The sequence below is a fragment of the Ahaetulla prasina genome, chromosome 2 (genome assembly GCF_028640845.1).
Source record: "Ahaetulla prasina isolate Xishuangbanna chromosome 2, ASM2864084v1, whole genome shotgun sequence".
In the NCBI taxonomy this organism is placed as follows: domain Eukaryota; kingdom Metazoa; phylum Chordata; class Lepidosauria; order Squamata; family Colubridae; genus Ahaetulla; species Ahaetulla prasina.
The window spans coordinates 205,676,401-205,695,189 of record NC_080540.1 but is presented as its reverse complement, the minus strand read 5'-3'; the positions used below and the strand labels follow the sequence as shown (position 1 = coordinate 205,695,189).

Here is an 18,789-nt window from a genome sequence, read left to right as displayed (position 1 = left end):
CGTTGAAAGGAGTGATTACAATATCATCAGCTCTCAGACTACAATTCACTCCACGTTCCAACTCCAGTTCCACACTCTTCATGTGGCTCACTTTAAAGAGGACCTAGAATTGGAATCTTACATGCTAATGGAAAAGGTAGCTGCTTACTTGCTGATTGGCGTTAGTTGTTTCAGAAGAAAAATATTTGCCTTACAAGAGCTGCTATTGGCTGTCAATAAGTTTCTGGTCCCAATACAAGATGCTGGTGATTACCTACCGTGTTTCCTCGAAAATAAGACCCTGTCTTATATTTTTTTGAACCCTGAAATAAGCACTTGGCCTTATGGCCATGCGCTCCAAAGCCTGATTGGGCTTATTATCAGGGGATATCTTATTTTGGGGGAAACAGGGTATAAACCTGGACCCTTGCTAGCTTTAGGACATCTTCTGCAGGCGGACTCTACCCACCCTACTTCATCTAGTGTATAGACAATGCTTTGGGTGCTTTTCCCTAAAGAGATGGGGATGGGGGGTGGTCTCAGACAATGACATTCTCAGGAGAGCCCCTCCCTCTGGGAATAGCATCACCCTGGAGATCAGATATCCCCCCCCACCCTCGTGTCCTTTAGAAGAATGTCAAACTGTCCTTTTTCAAAAGACATTCAGGTGGAAGATTTTAAGAAGGAATGGCACCTTTTTATAAATAGCATGTAATAGTTGTATTGATTATTAAGTGTTTCTTACCCTGTTTTTAATCTAGGATTTAGTTTTTGTAAGCAGCTTTAGAGTAAAAAATTGTAGGGAGCATACAAATGTGGGCACACAAAAAAACCCAAACAGGCACCTTTATCAGCTATCTCTCTCTATTGCATCCTATTAAACGACTGCAAACTTTAGCAGAGTTAGAGGAAGCTGGAAAAAGACATTTACTTCAAGTTTCCAGGTTTTGTCCAGTAGTCCAAAGGTGGTATAATCCCGTGGGGTACAGAAGTATTTGCATTCTGAGTGACTGCCATCAGAGAAGGTCTGAAGCTGCTCCAAGTCTCGGTCAATCAGTTCCAAAAGGAGAGGATCAATTAGATGAACAACTATGTTGTGGCTGGCTACCAAATTCAGAAATTTTCTCACCACATGCTGTTTAATAAAAAAAAAGGAAGAGAGAAAAAAAAACACATCAGGAGTAAATGTTTGCTGAAATCTGTACCAAAATAATAATACAGGTCGTCCTCGACATGCAAGCATAACAGAGCCTGCCCATTATAGTTGTATGTTGCAATGGTCGTAAAAGGAATCAGGCATGTGACAAATCAGATTTTACAAAAAATTTTCAATGGTTGTTAAGCAAACACTGAGGTCATTAAGCAAACAACACAGTCATTAAGCAAACCAATGGCTCACTATGGGCACTGTTTTGCCAAAAACCCGAAGTGCCAGTTTTTGGCAAAACTGTCGTAAAAATACGGTTATGTGACTGCCAGATGCTGCAAATGGTCTTACATGCAGCCATGTTACCGAGTGCTCGAAATTTGATCATGTGCCACAGAGGAGGCCCAACCACCGGAAGTTCAAATCTAGGTTGTAAGTCTCCTTTTTCAGGTCAGTTGTGACTTCAGTCACTAAGCAACTTGACATAAGATGAGGACTACCTGTAATGATTTTTAATGATCACAACCATCATTTTAAAATCAGGGATTTTATATAAATAATTATAGCTAATGTAACAACAGCTATTTTAGAATATCTGGCAAAAAATCAAAGTAAAGGGTAAAGTAAAGTAAAGTAAAGCTCATAAATAAGTTACTATTGTTAAAATAAAAGTACAGTAATTTAACACAAGTTATGCAAATATTACCCTGTGTATTTAATAATCCTTTGGTAATTATTATTAACACATATTTGCCTCATGCTGGTGCCTCCCTCCTTTTCACTGAGTTGACTCTTCCACCTCAAGCATGTTGTTTATGAAAAATAGTAAAGTCAGAAGTATTTACCCATTGACTATTGTCTTGTCCTGCTTTGCTCACTTTAATCTTGGGGAAAACCGCTCCATTCTAACAAAATCAAACAAGAGAAATAAAAGCTCTACAACTCCAGTCTCAACCGTACCATGAAATTATAATAACAAAAAACAAAGCTCTGATGTTTTTTACTACCAAGCAAGTACGCCTCAGAATAGCATTTGGTATCTCTGCCTTCTATAAATGATGTGGGTTGCTTGCTTATTTTGTTTTTGCTAGCATATTTTAAAACATTATAAACACTTGTTTAGATCCGTAAATCTGGGTTTAGGATTGTTTGTAAACATTATGATCATGAAATGTTACCTTTGGAGACAGATAATATTTATAATAGTACAGCTGGAACAGGAGAAAGATTGAGCTGGTCAAAGTAAGAAGACCCAGTACTACGTTTTTGTTAATTCTCTGCATCGGTCTTTTGAACCCTCCTGGTAGTCATCAGAAAGCAGCAGTTGGTGCTTCTCATCTTTTTTAGATGGCCTACTGTGAGTTTCAAAGCTGGAAAAACATAAAAAAAATTGAATTCAGTTAGAAAGCTGCAACAGCTTTTTCAAAAGCAAAGCTGCTTTTCTTCTGTTTAAATAACTATCCTACCACCCATGTTCTGAGAGGCAATTAAAAACACATCATACAAAATTAAAAAATTACTTTATTGATTCACAGCTGATTCGGTGTCGTTTTGTTTTGGATATTGCTCATATAAGTTCATGCCCGCAGCAACAATGTCTTGAAGTTGTCACTAGGCAAGCTTCTCTGGGAAGGACAATCCCATAAGTAAGATACCTTCTTACTAACGTTTTACCCACTTAAATTCATTTGGGGGGAAGAAGGTTATCTTGAATCATTTCTGTGAACATGTAAAAGCAGATTCTCAACAAGAATGAACTTTGTGCCCTAGTAAAGGGAGCAATTTACTCTTACCAATTTCAATATCCATCTCGAATCCTAAAGGAGATAGGTCTTGTCTTTCTAATATTCCCGAAACACTCAGCCAAATTGCAGATACAGTACATCCAGTATGTCATTGAGGTTTTTTGTGACATGACTGTGATTGTGTGGTTTGAGATCGATTATCCTTGGTGCCAAGGCACTATTATTGTGTCATTTTTGTTTACTGGTATTATTTTTTATTGTTCCTTGGTTTTAATTCCCTGTTCACCACCCAGAGTTGAATTTATAAAATGGATGGCAATATAATTCCAGATTAGACATTTATAAAATGAAGTAGTAAAACAAATGTTTACTGAGACACCTGAATGGACAGCATAACATTTCTCCCAAGACAGCAGAGATCTTCTATCAGGATCTGAAGCATTCTAAGCAGAAACAGGATCGCATGAACTAAATGGGTTCCAGGGGCATCAAGGCAAAAAGAAGAAACAGAATCAACTAACAAATGGAATACACTGCACAGGTAGATTCCATTTTCCAAACTCCTTGTGCCCAGATACTCAAGTCACACACATAATAGTAAGCAGGCTTGTGCAGTGTGAGAAGCAGCTTTGACCCATGAACTGACTCTTGAATGAAGCTGAAAGTGGAGAAACATTCCTGAAAGAAATATTTTCACTCTGAGTTAGGCATGCTATGCCCCAATAGTCTTTCAATAGACTATTAAGTTTTAAATTCCTTAAAACTTCCTTAATTTACCGCCTATTACCCAATGCTGTTTATAATATTCCAATTTTTTCCCCACATATCCAAGTTTTAGTTTCTTTGAAGGAAAACTCAAACCTCACAAAGTAGACTAGATTCAGGTTTTTTTCCTCCCTTCACATCAATTAATAGAGACAAAATACTGGATATGTATACTGGATTATTTATATCCAGATTCTGCAGATGTGAATACTATTTATTAGCATATTCATAATTTCCTGGAAGATCCCTGCTAGTGCTTGAAAGGACAACGTTATATGCATAACTCAGTCACTAGTGATTGATTCAACCATATGCCTATGGAATGACTGATTCTCTTCCAAATATGGTTGTAGGCAAAATTAAATAAGAACTAAGGAAGCTTGATATCGGGAGGCATCATTGAGACTGCAGTCTTTTTGGTGAATTGTATTATCTGCCCTTTCTAAACCCGGGGTCTCCAACCTTGGTCCCTTTAAGACTTGTGGACTTCAACTCCCAGAATCCCTCAGCCAGCAAAGCTGGCTGAGGAACTCTGGGAGTTGAAGTCCACAAGTCTTAAAGGGACCAAGGTTGGAGACCCCTGTTCTAAACGAAGTAAACCCTAATCGATATTTAGGGTGCATTCCCTACCTCTCTTCCAACCCTGACAATTAAACACGCGTGGGGAAACCAGAGTCTTCTCCAGATGCCCATGAACTACAATTCCCAGTATCCCTCACCATTGGCTATGTTGCACCCAGTACCTGGAAGGCTACTGGGTTTCTTGCTCAGGCTGAGACTGTGAAGCTTTCGGGGAGGGCCCCCCGAAGAAAGCTGCTAATGCGAGCGTCTTAAAAACGTTTATTTCCCCGTTGTGCTAACATATCTCCTTCTGGCTTTATCTGTCCAAGGCTGCGTGCGGTATAAAAAGAGGGCTAATAATACGACGTTGATGCCCTTACCTGCAAGGCGGTAGGCGAAGTTGGGGGAAGATCGTACGTCGCAAAGGATGGGCTTTTGCGGCACTACCCACCGTAAGGCAAGGCCGCCGCGCTTTACGTCAGCTGCGCCTTGCAGCGATGCCGGGCGGGTTGCACGAGGAAAGGAAGGGGGGACGGGAATTCGGTGTGGTTGTGGTGTTTTGTAGAGGAAGGCTCGGTTCGCAGCGGAGGGGGGTGGGGTGGGAAAACAGCCTCACCCTGAAATAGAGGCTCTCTTGCCACTCTTCCCCCTTTAAAAATAGGTTTGTTTAGTTCAGGAATCTCCAATCTTGGCCACTTCAAGGCTTGTGGACTTCAAATATCAGAATTCCTCAGCCAGCTTTGCTGGCTGAGGAATTCTGGGAGTTGAAGTCCACAAGTCTTAAAGTGGCCAAGATTGAAGACCCCTGGTTTAGTTTAATACGCATTATTATATACGCATTATTATACCCGCGTTGCAACTGGCGCTGGACTGTTCAGTTTGTATTTTGCAGCTTCAGGGATAGTGGCGCCCTGGTGCAATTGGGAGCGCTGATTTGTGGCCAAAGGAAAGTTATGGGTTATGCCCACGGACTCTTAAAAGACTGGCGCTGCCCTGTGGGTTTCGGGACAAGGAAATCTGCAGAAGCTTGTCAGGTCGAATAAAGCAGGGGTCTCCAACCTTGGCAACTTTTAAGACTTGTGGACTTCAGTTCCCAGCAAAGCTGGCTGAGGAACTCTGGGAGTTGAAGTCCACAAGTCTTAAAGTTACCAAAGTTGGAGATCCCTGTAATAAAGGATTTGCAGAAGAGACCACCAGGAAGCATAGACTGGACTGGGAAAGCGAAGAGGTGGCACTAGAAAAAGTTTCCAGGAGTACTGCCTGACTGTTAGGAAAAAGCTATTTGCAGATTTTTCTTTGAAAGTACGTTGATCTTCAAGTAGGATTATTGTAAACAAAAACATGGCGATACTGCACTCAAGTGCATATCATTTTATTAATTTCCTCGAAGCAGTGTTGTTAATTGCAAAGTCGTGTCCCGCCCCATCACGACCCCATGGACAATGTTCTTCCAGGCCTTCCTGTCCTGTACCATCCTTTGGAGTCCATTTAAGCTTACGCTGACTGCTTCAGTGACTCCATCCAGCCACCTCATTCTCTCTCATCCCTTTCTTCTTTTGCCCTCAATCTTTCCCAGCATTAGGCTCTTCTCCAGTGAGTCGTTCCTTCTCATTAGGTGGCCAAAGTATTTCAATTTCATCTTCAGGATCTGGCCTTCTAAAGAGCAGCCAGGGTTGATCTCCTCTAGGACTGACCAGTTTGATTGCCCTGCAGTCCAAGGGACTTGCAGAGTCTTCTCCAGCACCATAGTGTAAAGGCCTCAATTCTTTCTTGTAAGGTATCTTATAGTACTGTATAAACTATCCCCTAACACAGGGGTCTGCAATCTTAAACACAGCCATTTGGACCCGTTTCCCAGAGAAAAGAAAACACCCGGAGCCAATAATTTAACAACCAATGTGACTGGGTGGGCATGGCCAACTCGAAGTAACTCGCTCCCATCCAGCTATTTATTTTTATTTATTTATTTATTGGAATTTGTCAAACAAAAACAAGAACAAGAGAATAAAAATACAATGACAGGGATGATAGGCACATTAGTGCACTTATGCACGGCCTCGCTACTGACCACTTAAGTATGAAGTAAGATCCACGGAAGTATATTTGTGACTGAAACTGAAAATTGTAGCTGAGACAATTGAACCGGGTAGGGCATTCCAGACTTCGACAACTCTATTACAGAAAACATATTTTTTACAGTTAAGTTTAGAATGATTTATATTGAGTGTAAAGCAGTTGTTCACACATATTATTGCAATTAAAACAAAGTCATTTACAAGTAAAACATTACTACATATAATTTTGTATGCTATACCTAGGTCTGACCACAAGCGACAGTTCTAAGTTATCCAAACCTATACCTACCCAGCCAGTCTTTAGGGCAGAGAACCGGCTGTTAAATCATTCACTACCCCTGGTCCTACCTCACCCCTCCCCTCCCAGCCACCTTTCGCCACACCCAGCCTCAGGTGTGTTGTTCACCTTTTTCTTTCTCTCTCTCTCTCTCTCTGTCCCCGACAGACTGCAGCAGGGAAAAGCCGATGGCTACTTCTGGCCTTTATTGGTGCTGGATGTGCCTCAGTCACTCAGGGAGACATGCTACCTGCTCTCCACCCACCATGGCCGGCGTCGCTATTGCCAGGGGCGAGTGGGGCGGTGTCACATTGTGGTTCCGCATCGTAATGGGCTCCAGGAAGAGGAGACCCTGTCTCCCCCATTGTGAAGTGTGATAAATTTCACTTCTGCGCTGCGAGAGCAGTAGGCAGGCCACGGAGGCAGCAGCAGCAGGGGCCGCTTCACTCCGCAGCAGGGGGATGAAAGGAGGGAGCTGCAGCAGAGGGTTAAGAGCCGCATGCGGCTCCAGAGCCCCGAGTTGTCAACCCCTGCCGTAACATATCTAGAAGTGTTCTTTAATTAAGATTTATCAGTTGGAATATCTTTAACAAACTGATGTACAGGTTTTTGTTTGGTACAGGTAGTCATTTGTTTAGTGATTGTTTGAAGTTACAATGGTACAGAAAAAAAGTGACTTACCACCATTTCAGTACCCCCATGGTCAGGTGATCAAAATTTAGATGCTTGGCAACTGGTTCATGCATGAGTTAGTGTCTTGGGGTCATGTGATCATCTTTTACGACTTTATGACAAGCAAAGTTAATAGTTAAGCCAGATTCACTTGTTACTAACCTAGCAACTGCAGTGATTCACTTAACAAATTTGGCAAGAAGTCATAAAATGGGGCAAAATTCACATCTCACTTAGCAACAGAAATTTTAGGCTCAATTGTGGTCACAAGTTCAGAATTACTGGTAGTTGCACAATTAAATTGTCCATCTACAGGATTATAAAAATAAAGTGTACCTCATTCCACTGGGATTTGCCCACCCCACTCATGCTAGCAGGAGGCATACTGCAGGCTTAGCCAGGTATTCAAATGGGTGGGTCGAGAAGAGCCTTCTCTGCCATCACACCTGCCTTTCAGAATATCTTGTGCCCCCCCCCCCTGGATCTTCCCTAAGTGTTTAACGATCAGATTCTACCAGTTGGCTTGGGGCTCCAGGGAGGGGCTTCATGATGGAGGTGATAGTTTAAACTCCCCCCCATTCGCTCCCTCCCCATCTTTTAGCTGTTGTATTTTCAATTCATTTTTGTATATTTACATTTTTGTAATATTTTATTTATATTATTTTATCTTTTTAATATTGTATGCCACCCAGAGTTATCCTGTGACAAGATAGGTGACCAATAAATTTAATAAAAAAATTCCTTAGTGCATTATATATTTTTTTTTTTTAATTTGCATTTATATCCCGCCCTTCTCCAAAGACTCAGGGCGGCTTACACTATGTCAAGCAATAGTCTTCATCCATTTGTATATTAAATACAAAGTCAACTTATTGCCCCCAACAATCTGGGTCCTCATTTTACCTACCTTATAAAGGATGGAAGGCTGAGTCAACCTTGGGCCTGGTGGGGCTTGAACCTGCAGTAATTGCAAGCAGCTGCTGTTAATAACAGACTGCATTAGTCTGTTGAGCCACCAGAGGCCCTCATGTCCATGACCATTTTCTGTTTTGTCCACAGTTAGATTATAATCAAAAGCAGTATAACAACAGAGATGGCCACATTGCTAGAAAAACTCAATTGAGCAGCTTGGACTTGTTCAATTTGAGGAGAGTATGAATGAGAACCATATTTACTCACACTGAAAGCCACCAGTTAATTTTGGAAATTTCTATTGACTTTTTATAGCATCATTCCCTTCTAGCATGAATTCCTCTAAAAAGTACAGCAGTACAGCACTGTAAACAATACCATAAGAACATTGTTAACTTCTTCCTACTGTCATTAAATGGTAAACAAACTTGCATCTGATGAAGATTGTCTCTTCAGAAAGCTGCAAAGGAAAATTGGGCACTATTTTCAAGTTATTTGTTAAGTTTATAGTCTGCCTTTCACTCAAGAGGCATGCATACCAATCCCACGCCCTCAACAACCAGGTAGGTTTGTCTGAGCGTGTGGCTGTCCCATAGTTGCCCAGTGAGCTTCCATGACTGAGTGGACAGAAACGTGGATCTCTGAAGTACCTCTTCACTACAACTAGCGATTTATGCCCAAAAAATAGTTCCATCCTTAAAGATACTGATTTCAGTAGCCCAATAGTTTTTAAAGAAAGAGACTACAAGAGTGGTTTTCCAATGTTTATTAATACAAAATCCCTCCGAGATGTGATTGAGTTAAAGACACAGCAAATAAAAACACTCAATGGGCTCTAAGGCACCCAGTGTGATTGGGATAAGATTATTGTTTTTGGATACTTTCTCAAGGATTAAGACAAAAGCACCGAATGGAAGCAGAACCATCAATCCACAATATCCTTGTTTAGCAATAATAATATGCATTCTAATCTCAGCATGTAATACCATAACCAACAGCAGAGATATGGACCTATTTGAAAAGGCACGTGCAGAACTGTTTTATTAGTGGTGAAAAAGGGAACAGTCAGTTTATAGGGCAAGACCTTGAATACAGTGTGCTCAATCTGTTCAATTGAGTGTCATATGCCCCAAATGGCTAGAAGAGGTAAGGTCAACAAGTGTGAAACCACTCACAGAAGAAATGCTACTGTACCAAATTATAATTTGCATAATTCAAATGTCAGTATTCATAATGATTTGCTTCAAACCTGCTCTCCTCATAAAGAATGCATATCCAGAAGCAAATGCAGGGAACAGAGACAACAGTTCACTAAAAAAAGAACTATTTCTACTTTCTCCTTAGCCAGTTATTTAAGTCTGTAATATTAAACTGAACTCCTAGCATTTGTCTTGTATCATAATGCTGTAATATTTAAATAATACTAAATTAAATTCTCATCCATAGTATTGTCCATGTGGCTTAGGCATTAACTTCTTGTTTTGACAATAAATTCACATCATTTAACATTTAATTTTAATCAACTATTCAATTTCTAAGCTAGTTTACAAAATTTTGGTACTCGGTTATTGATTGAAAATTCCTAATTTTCTGAATACCAAATCAGCAAAACTGATTTGTTTTTTCCCATAAACTTACAAAACAAAACTATTTATAATACAAAAATACATTTTACAGTAAGTAAGCAGACAAATTATGTACATACTGGAAAAACACTATCCATTGTTATGATCTAGCATTCCGTGCCCAAAACACAAACTACGTAATACTTTCATTCAACATCTGCATGCTTGCCATCAAATAGAGCTGATCAGAAGAATTATATCATTATCTTTTCAAAGTACTTTATAAGTAAAGAAAAAGTGTCTAAAGTGCTTAAAGAATCTCCTCTTGTGTCTTACTTTGTTAAACTGAAAGGGATTACTTTGTTGAACACCATCAGAAATAAATATCCCTCAACTATTTTACAGTGCTTATTTTCCTTAAACTAGAGATCAGAATCTTGGTGTTTTTTTAATACATTATTTTTGAGATGCATATTAAAACCTCCAAACAACTATCACTGTGATGGAGTAAAATAAATTAGAAAGCAGTGAGTTGTGGAATATTACTAGATGTCTGGATAATTGAAGTGAATATATATATCACTACATACGTACCTCTGAGAAGTAAATGATCAATTCTAGTTTTTAACAACTGCATCATTCAAATTTCCACAAGATTCAGGCTAATTTGGACCAATTTTCACAATTCCAAATGTGAATAACATTTTTTGAATAATCCTTTTATTCCCCAGTGGAGTGGGCATTTGATGTTCAAGCCAGTTATAAGAATTTTTTTATTTCATAAGTCAAATATGCAAGTAATATATAATTGAGATTAAATACTCTAAAAAGTATCACAAATACAGGGAGTCTTGCCTATAGAATATTACACCGTAAACAATTCCTTGGTTTACATGATAAATACATATTTTTTCTACACAGCTTTAACTTGATTCAAGTTGGTTGAAAAGGGGAACCGTCAAGAAGAACCTGAGAAAAGTAATTGGATAGACAGTTCAACTGAGAACATCCACCCCAAATTTCTAAGATTGCACATTTCTATTTTTTTCAAACAGGACAATTATGAATGTGCTTTGATATAAAAAGCACTTTTCTTTACACTCTTCTGAAATTTGTTAAAATATGCAAGAGATTTAGAGAAAGTTAAATATAGACAGTGAGGGAGGAAGGATAAAAAATTTTAGTGCTAGAAGCAAATTTGATCATATACTCCAAGCTGCAGATAGGCCTCTGACAGAGTGGATTCTTAAAGATTCAGAAGTGCTTCATAACCAAGTTCATTTAAAGAGGCCTGATAATTGAGAACATTTACAAACGTGAATGAACAGACATCATAAAGAAACAAACAGAAGCTTCTCTAAAATTAAGTTAAACTGATTGGTTGTAAATATGCACAGTAGTGAAATATAGATGACATCTTTCATTCTGTAAAGTAATAGACACAAAGTACCAACATAAAATTACTTAGGATGAATAACGAACTTAAGTCTTGGAATCTGACAATAAAAGAGCTACATTGAATGAAAGGACAATAATCAAAATATTAATTCATGTTCCTCCCCTTTTCTATTTGTGGACATCTTTTCTGACTATTAAAAGACTCCCATTTTATAAGTGTCAGTGTTTAGTTCAGTTGCTTATAGTTTAAACCTAATCATTAGAAAACCTAGAAAGGAGAAAAGCAGTGGGGGTGGGGTGGAGGGAAGTTATACTAAAATCATACTTGTCTTTGTTACACATCATTCAGAATTAATTATCAGTCAAGCAACCATAAGACAAGTAGTCATGTTTAGCCTAAGAGAAGCATACAGCCATAACCTGAAATATTCCTTGTCAAAGCCAATGTTTTCCTATTATACCACAATACATTCTTGCTAATACTTCAATAGAAGCCACTTTCAATACAAGCATTTTGCACTAGTGGTGGTCAGGTATATTGGAAGTAGCAAGAATGCATTAAACTGTTCTTTGATCTTATTGTAGCTGTGAACCAGGAACATCACTGGACAACATTGGTTAGACTACCAGTGGAACCACTCAACCCATTTTCACTTTTCTGCAGTGTTTTCACAGCTGTTGGCACTTGCAACCCTGTTGTCAATGTGAGCCCACCACACCAAACCTAAAAAAAAGATATAAAAAACAATGAAAAATTATCCAAGCTTTCTTCTTAAAAAGAAAACAGATTATCACTGGAATCACATATTTCCCACTGCCTTATTGTGGCTATTTCAAAATCAAGCACTTTCTTTTTTTTCTTTTTTAATTACTAACCAGACTCAACACTATGCTCTAATCCTAAACTGTACTTACAATATTAATTCTGGTATGCCGAACCAGCCAACTTCAAACTACACTTTGAAGATGGACTGTTTAAATAAATCATGACACTGTGCTAAAGTATAATATACAAAAACTTTCAGTCCTCACTTTGTAATTCAGTATAGCTTGTTCCTATCATGACAAACCATACTTTACCTCACATCTATCTTTTTATTACGAATTGTTAATGATTGGTATGCAAGACACATCAGGAAAAACACAGTATTATTTTTTATTATTATTATTTATTTACATTTATATCCCGCCCTTCTCCGAAGACTCAGGGCGGCTTACAGTGTGTAAGGCAATAGTCTCATTCTATTTGTATATTTACAAAGTCAACTTATTGCCTCCCCAACAATCTGGGTCCTCATTTTACCTACCTTATAAAGGATGGAAGGCTGAGTCAACCTTGGGCCTGGTGGGACTCGAGCCTGCAGTAATTGCAAGCAGCTGTGTTTTAATAACAGGCTTCTTACAGCCTGAGCCACCCATGGCTCAATTTTAAATTGAGCATACCTTTTACACAACATAGATACTTCATTTGTTAGACAAACAACTTGTATCATATCAAAAAATGTTCTAATGAAGTTTCTGAAAGAATGGAAACAGAAAATGGCAAGACACAACTTAACACCAGAACTAGATTTGATTGCATGAAGCAGAATAAGCAACATGAACTTGTCCATGTTTGACCAATTTTTGCTAGTTTCTCTCTCGTTGAAGTCCATCAACTCTCTTTTATTAACTTCTTCAGAATTTCTCAGATTTGAGAGATTGTCCAGGGTGGCGAATGTTGTATATAATTAATAGAATTAACTACAATAGTAGTAATTAAATCCCAAATTTGGGGGGGAAAGGATTTGAAGTTTTTAAATTTCAATTTTAATGATTAAAACTATATAATTAAATTCTGTAATGGGGAAGACAAGTGAGAACTTCTTCCCCTATACAAAAGTGACCTTCTGCCTGTACAAATCTGGATTCTATTACTACCAGCTGACAACCTCATTATTCTTTGCATTTGTTTTCAGAATGTGAAAAGAGAAATACACACCTGTATTAAAGTTGGAAAAAGAAAGCTTTTTCATTACTTGGGGGAAAAACTTGGATAAAGTAAGCAAATTGTTAAACTTAAGATTCAATTATGTTTCTAGAAAAATTAGCTGTGAAACTCCAGCACTTAGTAGAAATCCTGAGATTACATAATGTATTTCCTTCTAAGTCCACTAAATCAAGTGCAACTACAATGTAGATTGATTGATTTCATTTAAAAAAGCTGCCTTGTGATCTATGTTTACTTCCATAGTAAAACACTGTAACTGAGATGATATTAAAAATGATTCTGAAAATTCAGGTGCACAGTTGATTGTGGAGGACAATTTGAAACTATTTTTGTCTTATGTTTATTGTTTATCCATTTATTTCCAGGATCAATTTGAAATATTGATAATATTAAAATATTGATGCCAACAATACAAAGGGCAATTTGCATTTATACAAGTCTGCTTAGCTAATGCTAGCATCTGAAGTATAATTTGATAAAATAAAACATGTTTTATTGAAAACCCAATACCTCGCAATGTCTTCCCTAAAGACTACAAAAAATGTAGTCTGTTATGAAATTTAAAGATTTCAATGCCTTTCTCCCAGAATTTGGGATTTAATTACTATTAGTTTAATTAATTCTATTAATTAAATATAATTCTTGCTTTTCCTTTACATATATTTCACATATAAATTCCCTTTATTTCTACTATATATATAGGTTTTAATTAGATAATTTTAATGAACTCTGAACTGCCATAGGAAAATAATCCTAAACAGCAGCTAGAACAGCAACAAATTGAGAACTGAAAAATGCAATCATATTTAAATTAATAAAAAACACAGAATTGGCTTTCTTCTAATTTGTTTAATTATTTATAGCTTTTAGAAACATTGATTCCTTATCCTTTTTTAGCACTGTAGATTAGGATATGTCTACCAAAAATTCTGGGAGTTGTAGCTCAACAAATCTGGTAGGCACAAAGCTGGGAAAGTCTGCATTAAAATATTTTTGTTTTTTAAATAGGATATAGCCTCACTTCAATAGAATTAATAAACATTGGGAGTTGAATAACATATAAATTTGATAAATAAGCAAGTCAGTATTCTTTATTGTAGTAGAGATTTAGATTCTCTACGGAAAGAAAAACAAGAATGTACTCAAAAAATTGTTCTGCTATCTATAAAAATTATGCACCTGGATTTTATAGCTATAAGAGTATGTGTTAAAGAACTTTTAAAAGTCTAAGTTACCAGTTTTAACTTCTTTAATTTATTAGATGTTTCTCTGAATCTTTAAAGAACATAGGAGTTAAACCAGTCAGACTGTCGCTTAAAAAAGACATAATGAACTAAGCAGTATAGATTATTGTAGGCTTGTCATACCCATCAAAACCTGCAAGTAGTCTAAAATAGAAAAACAGCTTTCCTCATAACATTTTTAATTTTGATTTTATTTACAAGAACAATTTAAATGATAAAACTGAAACATTGCAACAGTAATTTGATTAGATAACAAATACTAACCATAAAGCCTGGTAATAGAGGTTGGGTAAATTTTGTTTTGAAAGTATATAACAACTGCTTTGAGGTTGCATTATAGAATGAGAGTTGACCTAAAGAGAGAAAGGCAGATTAATATTTCCATTCAAAAATAGACCTCAAAAATCTTTTCAATCAGGAAATGCTCAAAATCTTTGAAGCGAATATTGTTACCTCCTAACACACCATTAGCCATCATCCACAAATCTTGCTGCCAGCATCAGCATGCAGGACTAAAAAGTGTATCTTATAGCAAGAGTGGATAACTAAAAAATAGCTCTTGACTTAGAATAGATGGATTATGGGATAGCAAGTTGTTCAATACTTGTTTTCTATGCCAGCTACCACATGAACTAGGAAGCAGAACATATGGAATGAGAGCACAGGTATATATCTAAACACAGCATTCCCAATGGCTAAAAAGGTAATCTAGACACATATTTAAAGCACATATGATAGCATCAAACAATTAGTCTAGCCCAACACTACTTTCAGCACAGGTTATTTTATGGAGACCTCTGAAAGCTTATAGAGGTCTCCATAAAATATACCACCATTTACATCCAGAAAATCACAGATGTTGCACTTCTGAATAGAGAGATTCCATTTCACATCTAATAACTAATGGTCTTTTTTTGTAATTGTATTTCATTCTGGTTTATGATCATAATAAAGTTTTCGTTTGATTGACATTTTTTATTTAAGATAATGAAGTTAAAAATTGATTTCATAATGCACACAAGACTATTTTTCTCAAAAAATCTCATTTCCCTAACTCCCTGCTCCTCTGTTTTAAATTGAAAGGGTTTTTCTCTATTTACTTTTGACACTGTTTCATAGTGAGAAGATCTAGGGCCAGTGCAGCTATTTCGAATCATGCCTGATGAATGGTAAGAACAATTGTTTAGAAAAGCTGCACGATTCTGCATTACTAATTGACATAAAATTCTGTATGGTATAGGCTTTTCCAATCCAGTATCAACACATTGCAGCAGCACTTTAACCTAATAAATACTCAGCAAACCACTTGTTATACATGCTGCTTTTGAAAACCAGATTTATCCAGAGTAGCTTAACACAAAGACATTCTGAACAAATAAAATGCACAGTAAAATGCAGTAATTAAAATTTCAAATATTAAAATGATAAAAGCAGCAGTGCCAGTAATTAAAAATTTACTAAGCAGCAAATAAGCTAAACTCAATAGACCAAATGATTAAAATGCCTGTAAGAATTTTAAAAAATCAGATTCAAATGTATCTCCTGGGGAATTGGGGGGAAGTATATTATCACTGAAAATGCCCATACCTATTCCTTCAGATAGTATAAAGTCCTTTCCATTTTGGGATTATGAATGGAAATAAATTGCAAACTCAACGTTTGTTTAAGTTTGATATAATACCTATTTCAATTAATGCTCTTGTTCTTTCCCTGTTAATTTAGAAACTATACTAAAAAGTATTTTGTTTTGTTTTATAGAAAACAGTTTAAAGATAAATTTAGACCAAGTTTTTTTCAGTCCACTGACCGCTATAATTGTTACTGGATTGGAAAATTGTCCACTATATTTCAGGTTTTTTCAGTAATAGCTTTGAAATCTTAAAATTACCTCCATCAAAATCACAATAGACTCCTATCCTGTCTGGAACCACGACATCTAGTGTTTTTGCTTTATTATTGTGTTTGGCTGCAAATGTAGTCTGGAGCCAGTTATTGACATGAACACACCAGCTTGTACTGGTCTTTCCCAGCTGATCAAATTTTCCCAAGTTTCTATATGCTACTCCTACACTGTATGTCTTGCAGTCCTTCTGGGCTTTCACTTCCCAATAATGCTGTCCATTTTCAATTGTAGTATCTCCTGGAAGGAAACACAGTTCCAGTTTCAATTAACACTGTATGTCAAGTGAGACTCCTCAGAGATTAAAAACACATTCATGTTAAATATCAGGCACAAAGTATACAGATGTAAACTAGAGCTTGTACATATTATTAATATCTTCCTATTTTTATACAACTCCCAATTGGACTCCCCCCTCAATGGTCATTGGAAGGGCTTCTATAGATTCTTCTTGTTCCTCAGAACCTTGAATTCATGAAAAGAGCCAAAGAGAAGAAATGCAGAAAAGATCATCACAAAAGAGAACATATGTAGCACAAGTGAAAATATAACCAACAAAAAATAGAGCAAGAATGAGCAAGAAATGCTTTCAAAGTACCAATTTGGACATGGTTACTAAGACCATTATAGACTGACTGCAAGAAGAAACTGACTGCAAGAAGAAGCTCTTGGAACTTTTTTGGGTTCCTGACTGGGATAAGAAAGCCTTAAAGAAAGGAATGCATAACTCTATAATATTTATAATTAAAAAGTTTTGTAAAAAACCTTACCCAAGACTGTATACGATTCTCCAGTAAATCGATCTCTGCTGCCCCTTATCAAAGGTGAGCGTGAGCTAACTGATGACCTCTTTGGAGATGGAGTGCCACTTCTATAAGGTGCAAGAAATTAATTTGTATTGTAAAAACCAAATTAGACTGAAGACTTTGAAAAGAGAGATAAATTTGGCAGACACATTTAAGACAAAAGACTGTTTAAGCAGGCATGCTTTACACATTTCTATATATTCAAAACAAAAAGCCATGCAGATAGTGAAACATAAAGCATATCGCAACCACAGAAAAGTTACTGACAAATTACTAGGTGGTTATTTTATAACACCAAAAATGTCTGCTTATGAAGGTGCTCAATCTGACCGTATTAATACCTTAAATGTTAGTATCATAAAACCAAGAAAATGCCCAACTTCAGTATTGCATCACCCTTTCTCCCTTAGTGTATCTTCCAAAGCATTGCACTGGTAGTACAGGTAGTCCTCAGCTAATGACTACTCGCTCAGCAACTGTTTTAACTTACAATGGCGCTGAACAAATGGCAGTTATGACCAGTTCGCAAAGTTCCAGTCATCACGTGATCACGATCTATATGCTGGGCAATTAGGTTGCACGTATGGCAGTTGCAGCATTGCTATTTGCAACCTTCCCTGCTGTCTTCCCACTAACAAAGTATGTAAGGAAAACAGCAGGGAAGGTTGCAAGTCACTCCGGTAAGTCATTCCTACTACTCCCTCTGCTTTTTCACCTAAGGAGCCCAGCTACGGAGTACGAGATTGGAGTCCACAGCACCCTTTCACCCATACTCTGTAGTGCATGCTTGTGTGGCACTGCAGTGGCCACCTGTGCATCCTCCCGGACCACCAGCAGCCACCCCCTACCCTGGGCATATTTGTACAGTGGGCAACTGAACATTCTCCCACACTGGCAGCAGTCACCCCCAGCCTGGCCACATTCATGCCATGTTGCAACAGCCACCTAGCCACCAATCAACCAGCCTCCTTGCAAGCTTGCCTAGGGCTTCTTCTTCTGGTTTGTTGGAAGCAGATAGGACATTGATTGGGTGTCCTCGCTTAATAGCCCCAACTCAACAAGCAATTGGAATTGTTGTTGCTAAGCAACGCAGTCATGTAACATCACATTTTATAATCATACTGTAAGCAAGGACTACCTGTAATCAGCACACCTTCTCCTTGTGAATGGATTATATAAATACTGGAGATGTACTAATCAGACTAATTTACTTACTATAATTTAGACTGTAATATAATAAACTACTATGGACAACATATTGGTGATCAAAGATTATGCTTAATTACTTCTTAAGGAGTATAAGTCCATTTTTGGTGAAATGATAATGATGCAAAGTGATTAGGACCACATTATTCCTACACTTGAAAGTTTATTTTCCCATTAGGTTTTTTGGGAGGGGTTGGATATGTATTTTTTAAAATAAAATGTTATTTTGAGGCTTACATTACAGTTTTGATGTGCTTCCTGCCTCAAACTGGCCAAAAATTGAAATTCAGAAGGACAGTTGGAGGGAGCTCTAGAGTTGCCTATCCCTCCTGTAGACCATAAAGCAGAAATTATTTTTCCAAAATAAAACCTTACTGTGGGTGCTGAAAACATTAATCATATATCACTGAAAAAGTGTTTCACCAAGTAAACATTTCAGAAAAAAGTACTTACCAAAAGAAAAAAGAAAGAAAGAAGTGAAGCATGAAAGACAGCAAAGCCAAGAAATTAAAGCATTTATTCAAGCAAAAGGATTAATACACACATC

The 18,789-nt window shown here is 37.3% G+C and overlaps 2 protein-coding genes across 5 annotated transcripts in view; both read right to left on the bottom strand.

The window, feature by feature from the left end:
- The window catches only part of FKTN (fukutin), a 60,729-nt gene extending 56,094 nt beyond the window's left edge, over positions 1 to 4,635 (bottom strand). For both annotated transcript variants that reach the window (XR_009153607.1, XM_058170607.1), the window contains exons 1-4: positions 4,578 to 4,635; positions 2,305 to 2,496; positions 1,972 to 2,031; positions 911 to 1,114 (exon numbers count right to left, since the gene is read on the bottom strand). Coding sequence is in view for 1 of the 2 variants with exons in the window: in XM_058170607.1 (XP_058026590.1) it covers positions 911 to 1,114; positions 1,972 to 2,031; positions 2,305 to 2,409 (369 nt within the window). In the remaining variant the exon portion in view is untranslated. The remainder of the gene's footprint in view (positions 1 to 910; positions 1,115 to 1,971; positions 2,032 to 2,304; positions 2,497 to 4,577) is intronic.
- Positions 4,636 to 8,884: 4,249 nt separating this feature from the next.
- FSD1L (fibronectin type III and SPRY domain containing 1 like) overlaps positions 8,885 to 18,789 on the bottom strand; it is a 41,678-nt gene continuing 31,773 nt past the window's right edge. For all 3 annotated transcript variants that reach the window (XM_058171858.1, XM_058171859.1, XM_058171860.1), the window contains 4 exons: positions 17,001 to 17,101; positions 16,219 to 16,470; positions 14,595 to 14,683; positions 8,885 to 11,820 (listed from right to left, as the gene is read on the bottom strand). In XM_058171858.1, coding sequence (XP_058027841.1) covers positions 11,698 to 11,820; positions 14,595 to 14,683; positions 16,219 to 16,470; positions 17,001 to 17,101 — 565 coding nt within the window. In that variant the 3' untranslated portion in view covers positions 8,885 to 11,697. The remainder of the gene's footprint in view (positions 11,821 to 14,594; positions 14,684 to 16,218; positions 16,471 to 17,000; positions 17,102 to 18,789) is intronic.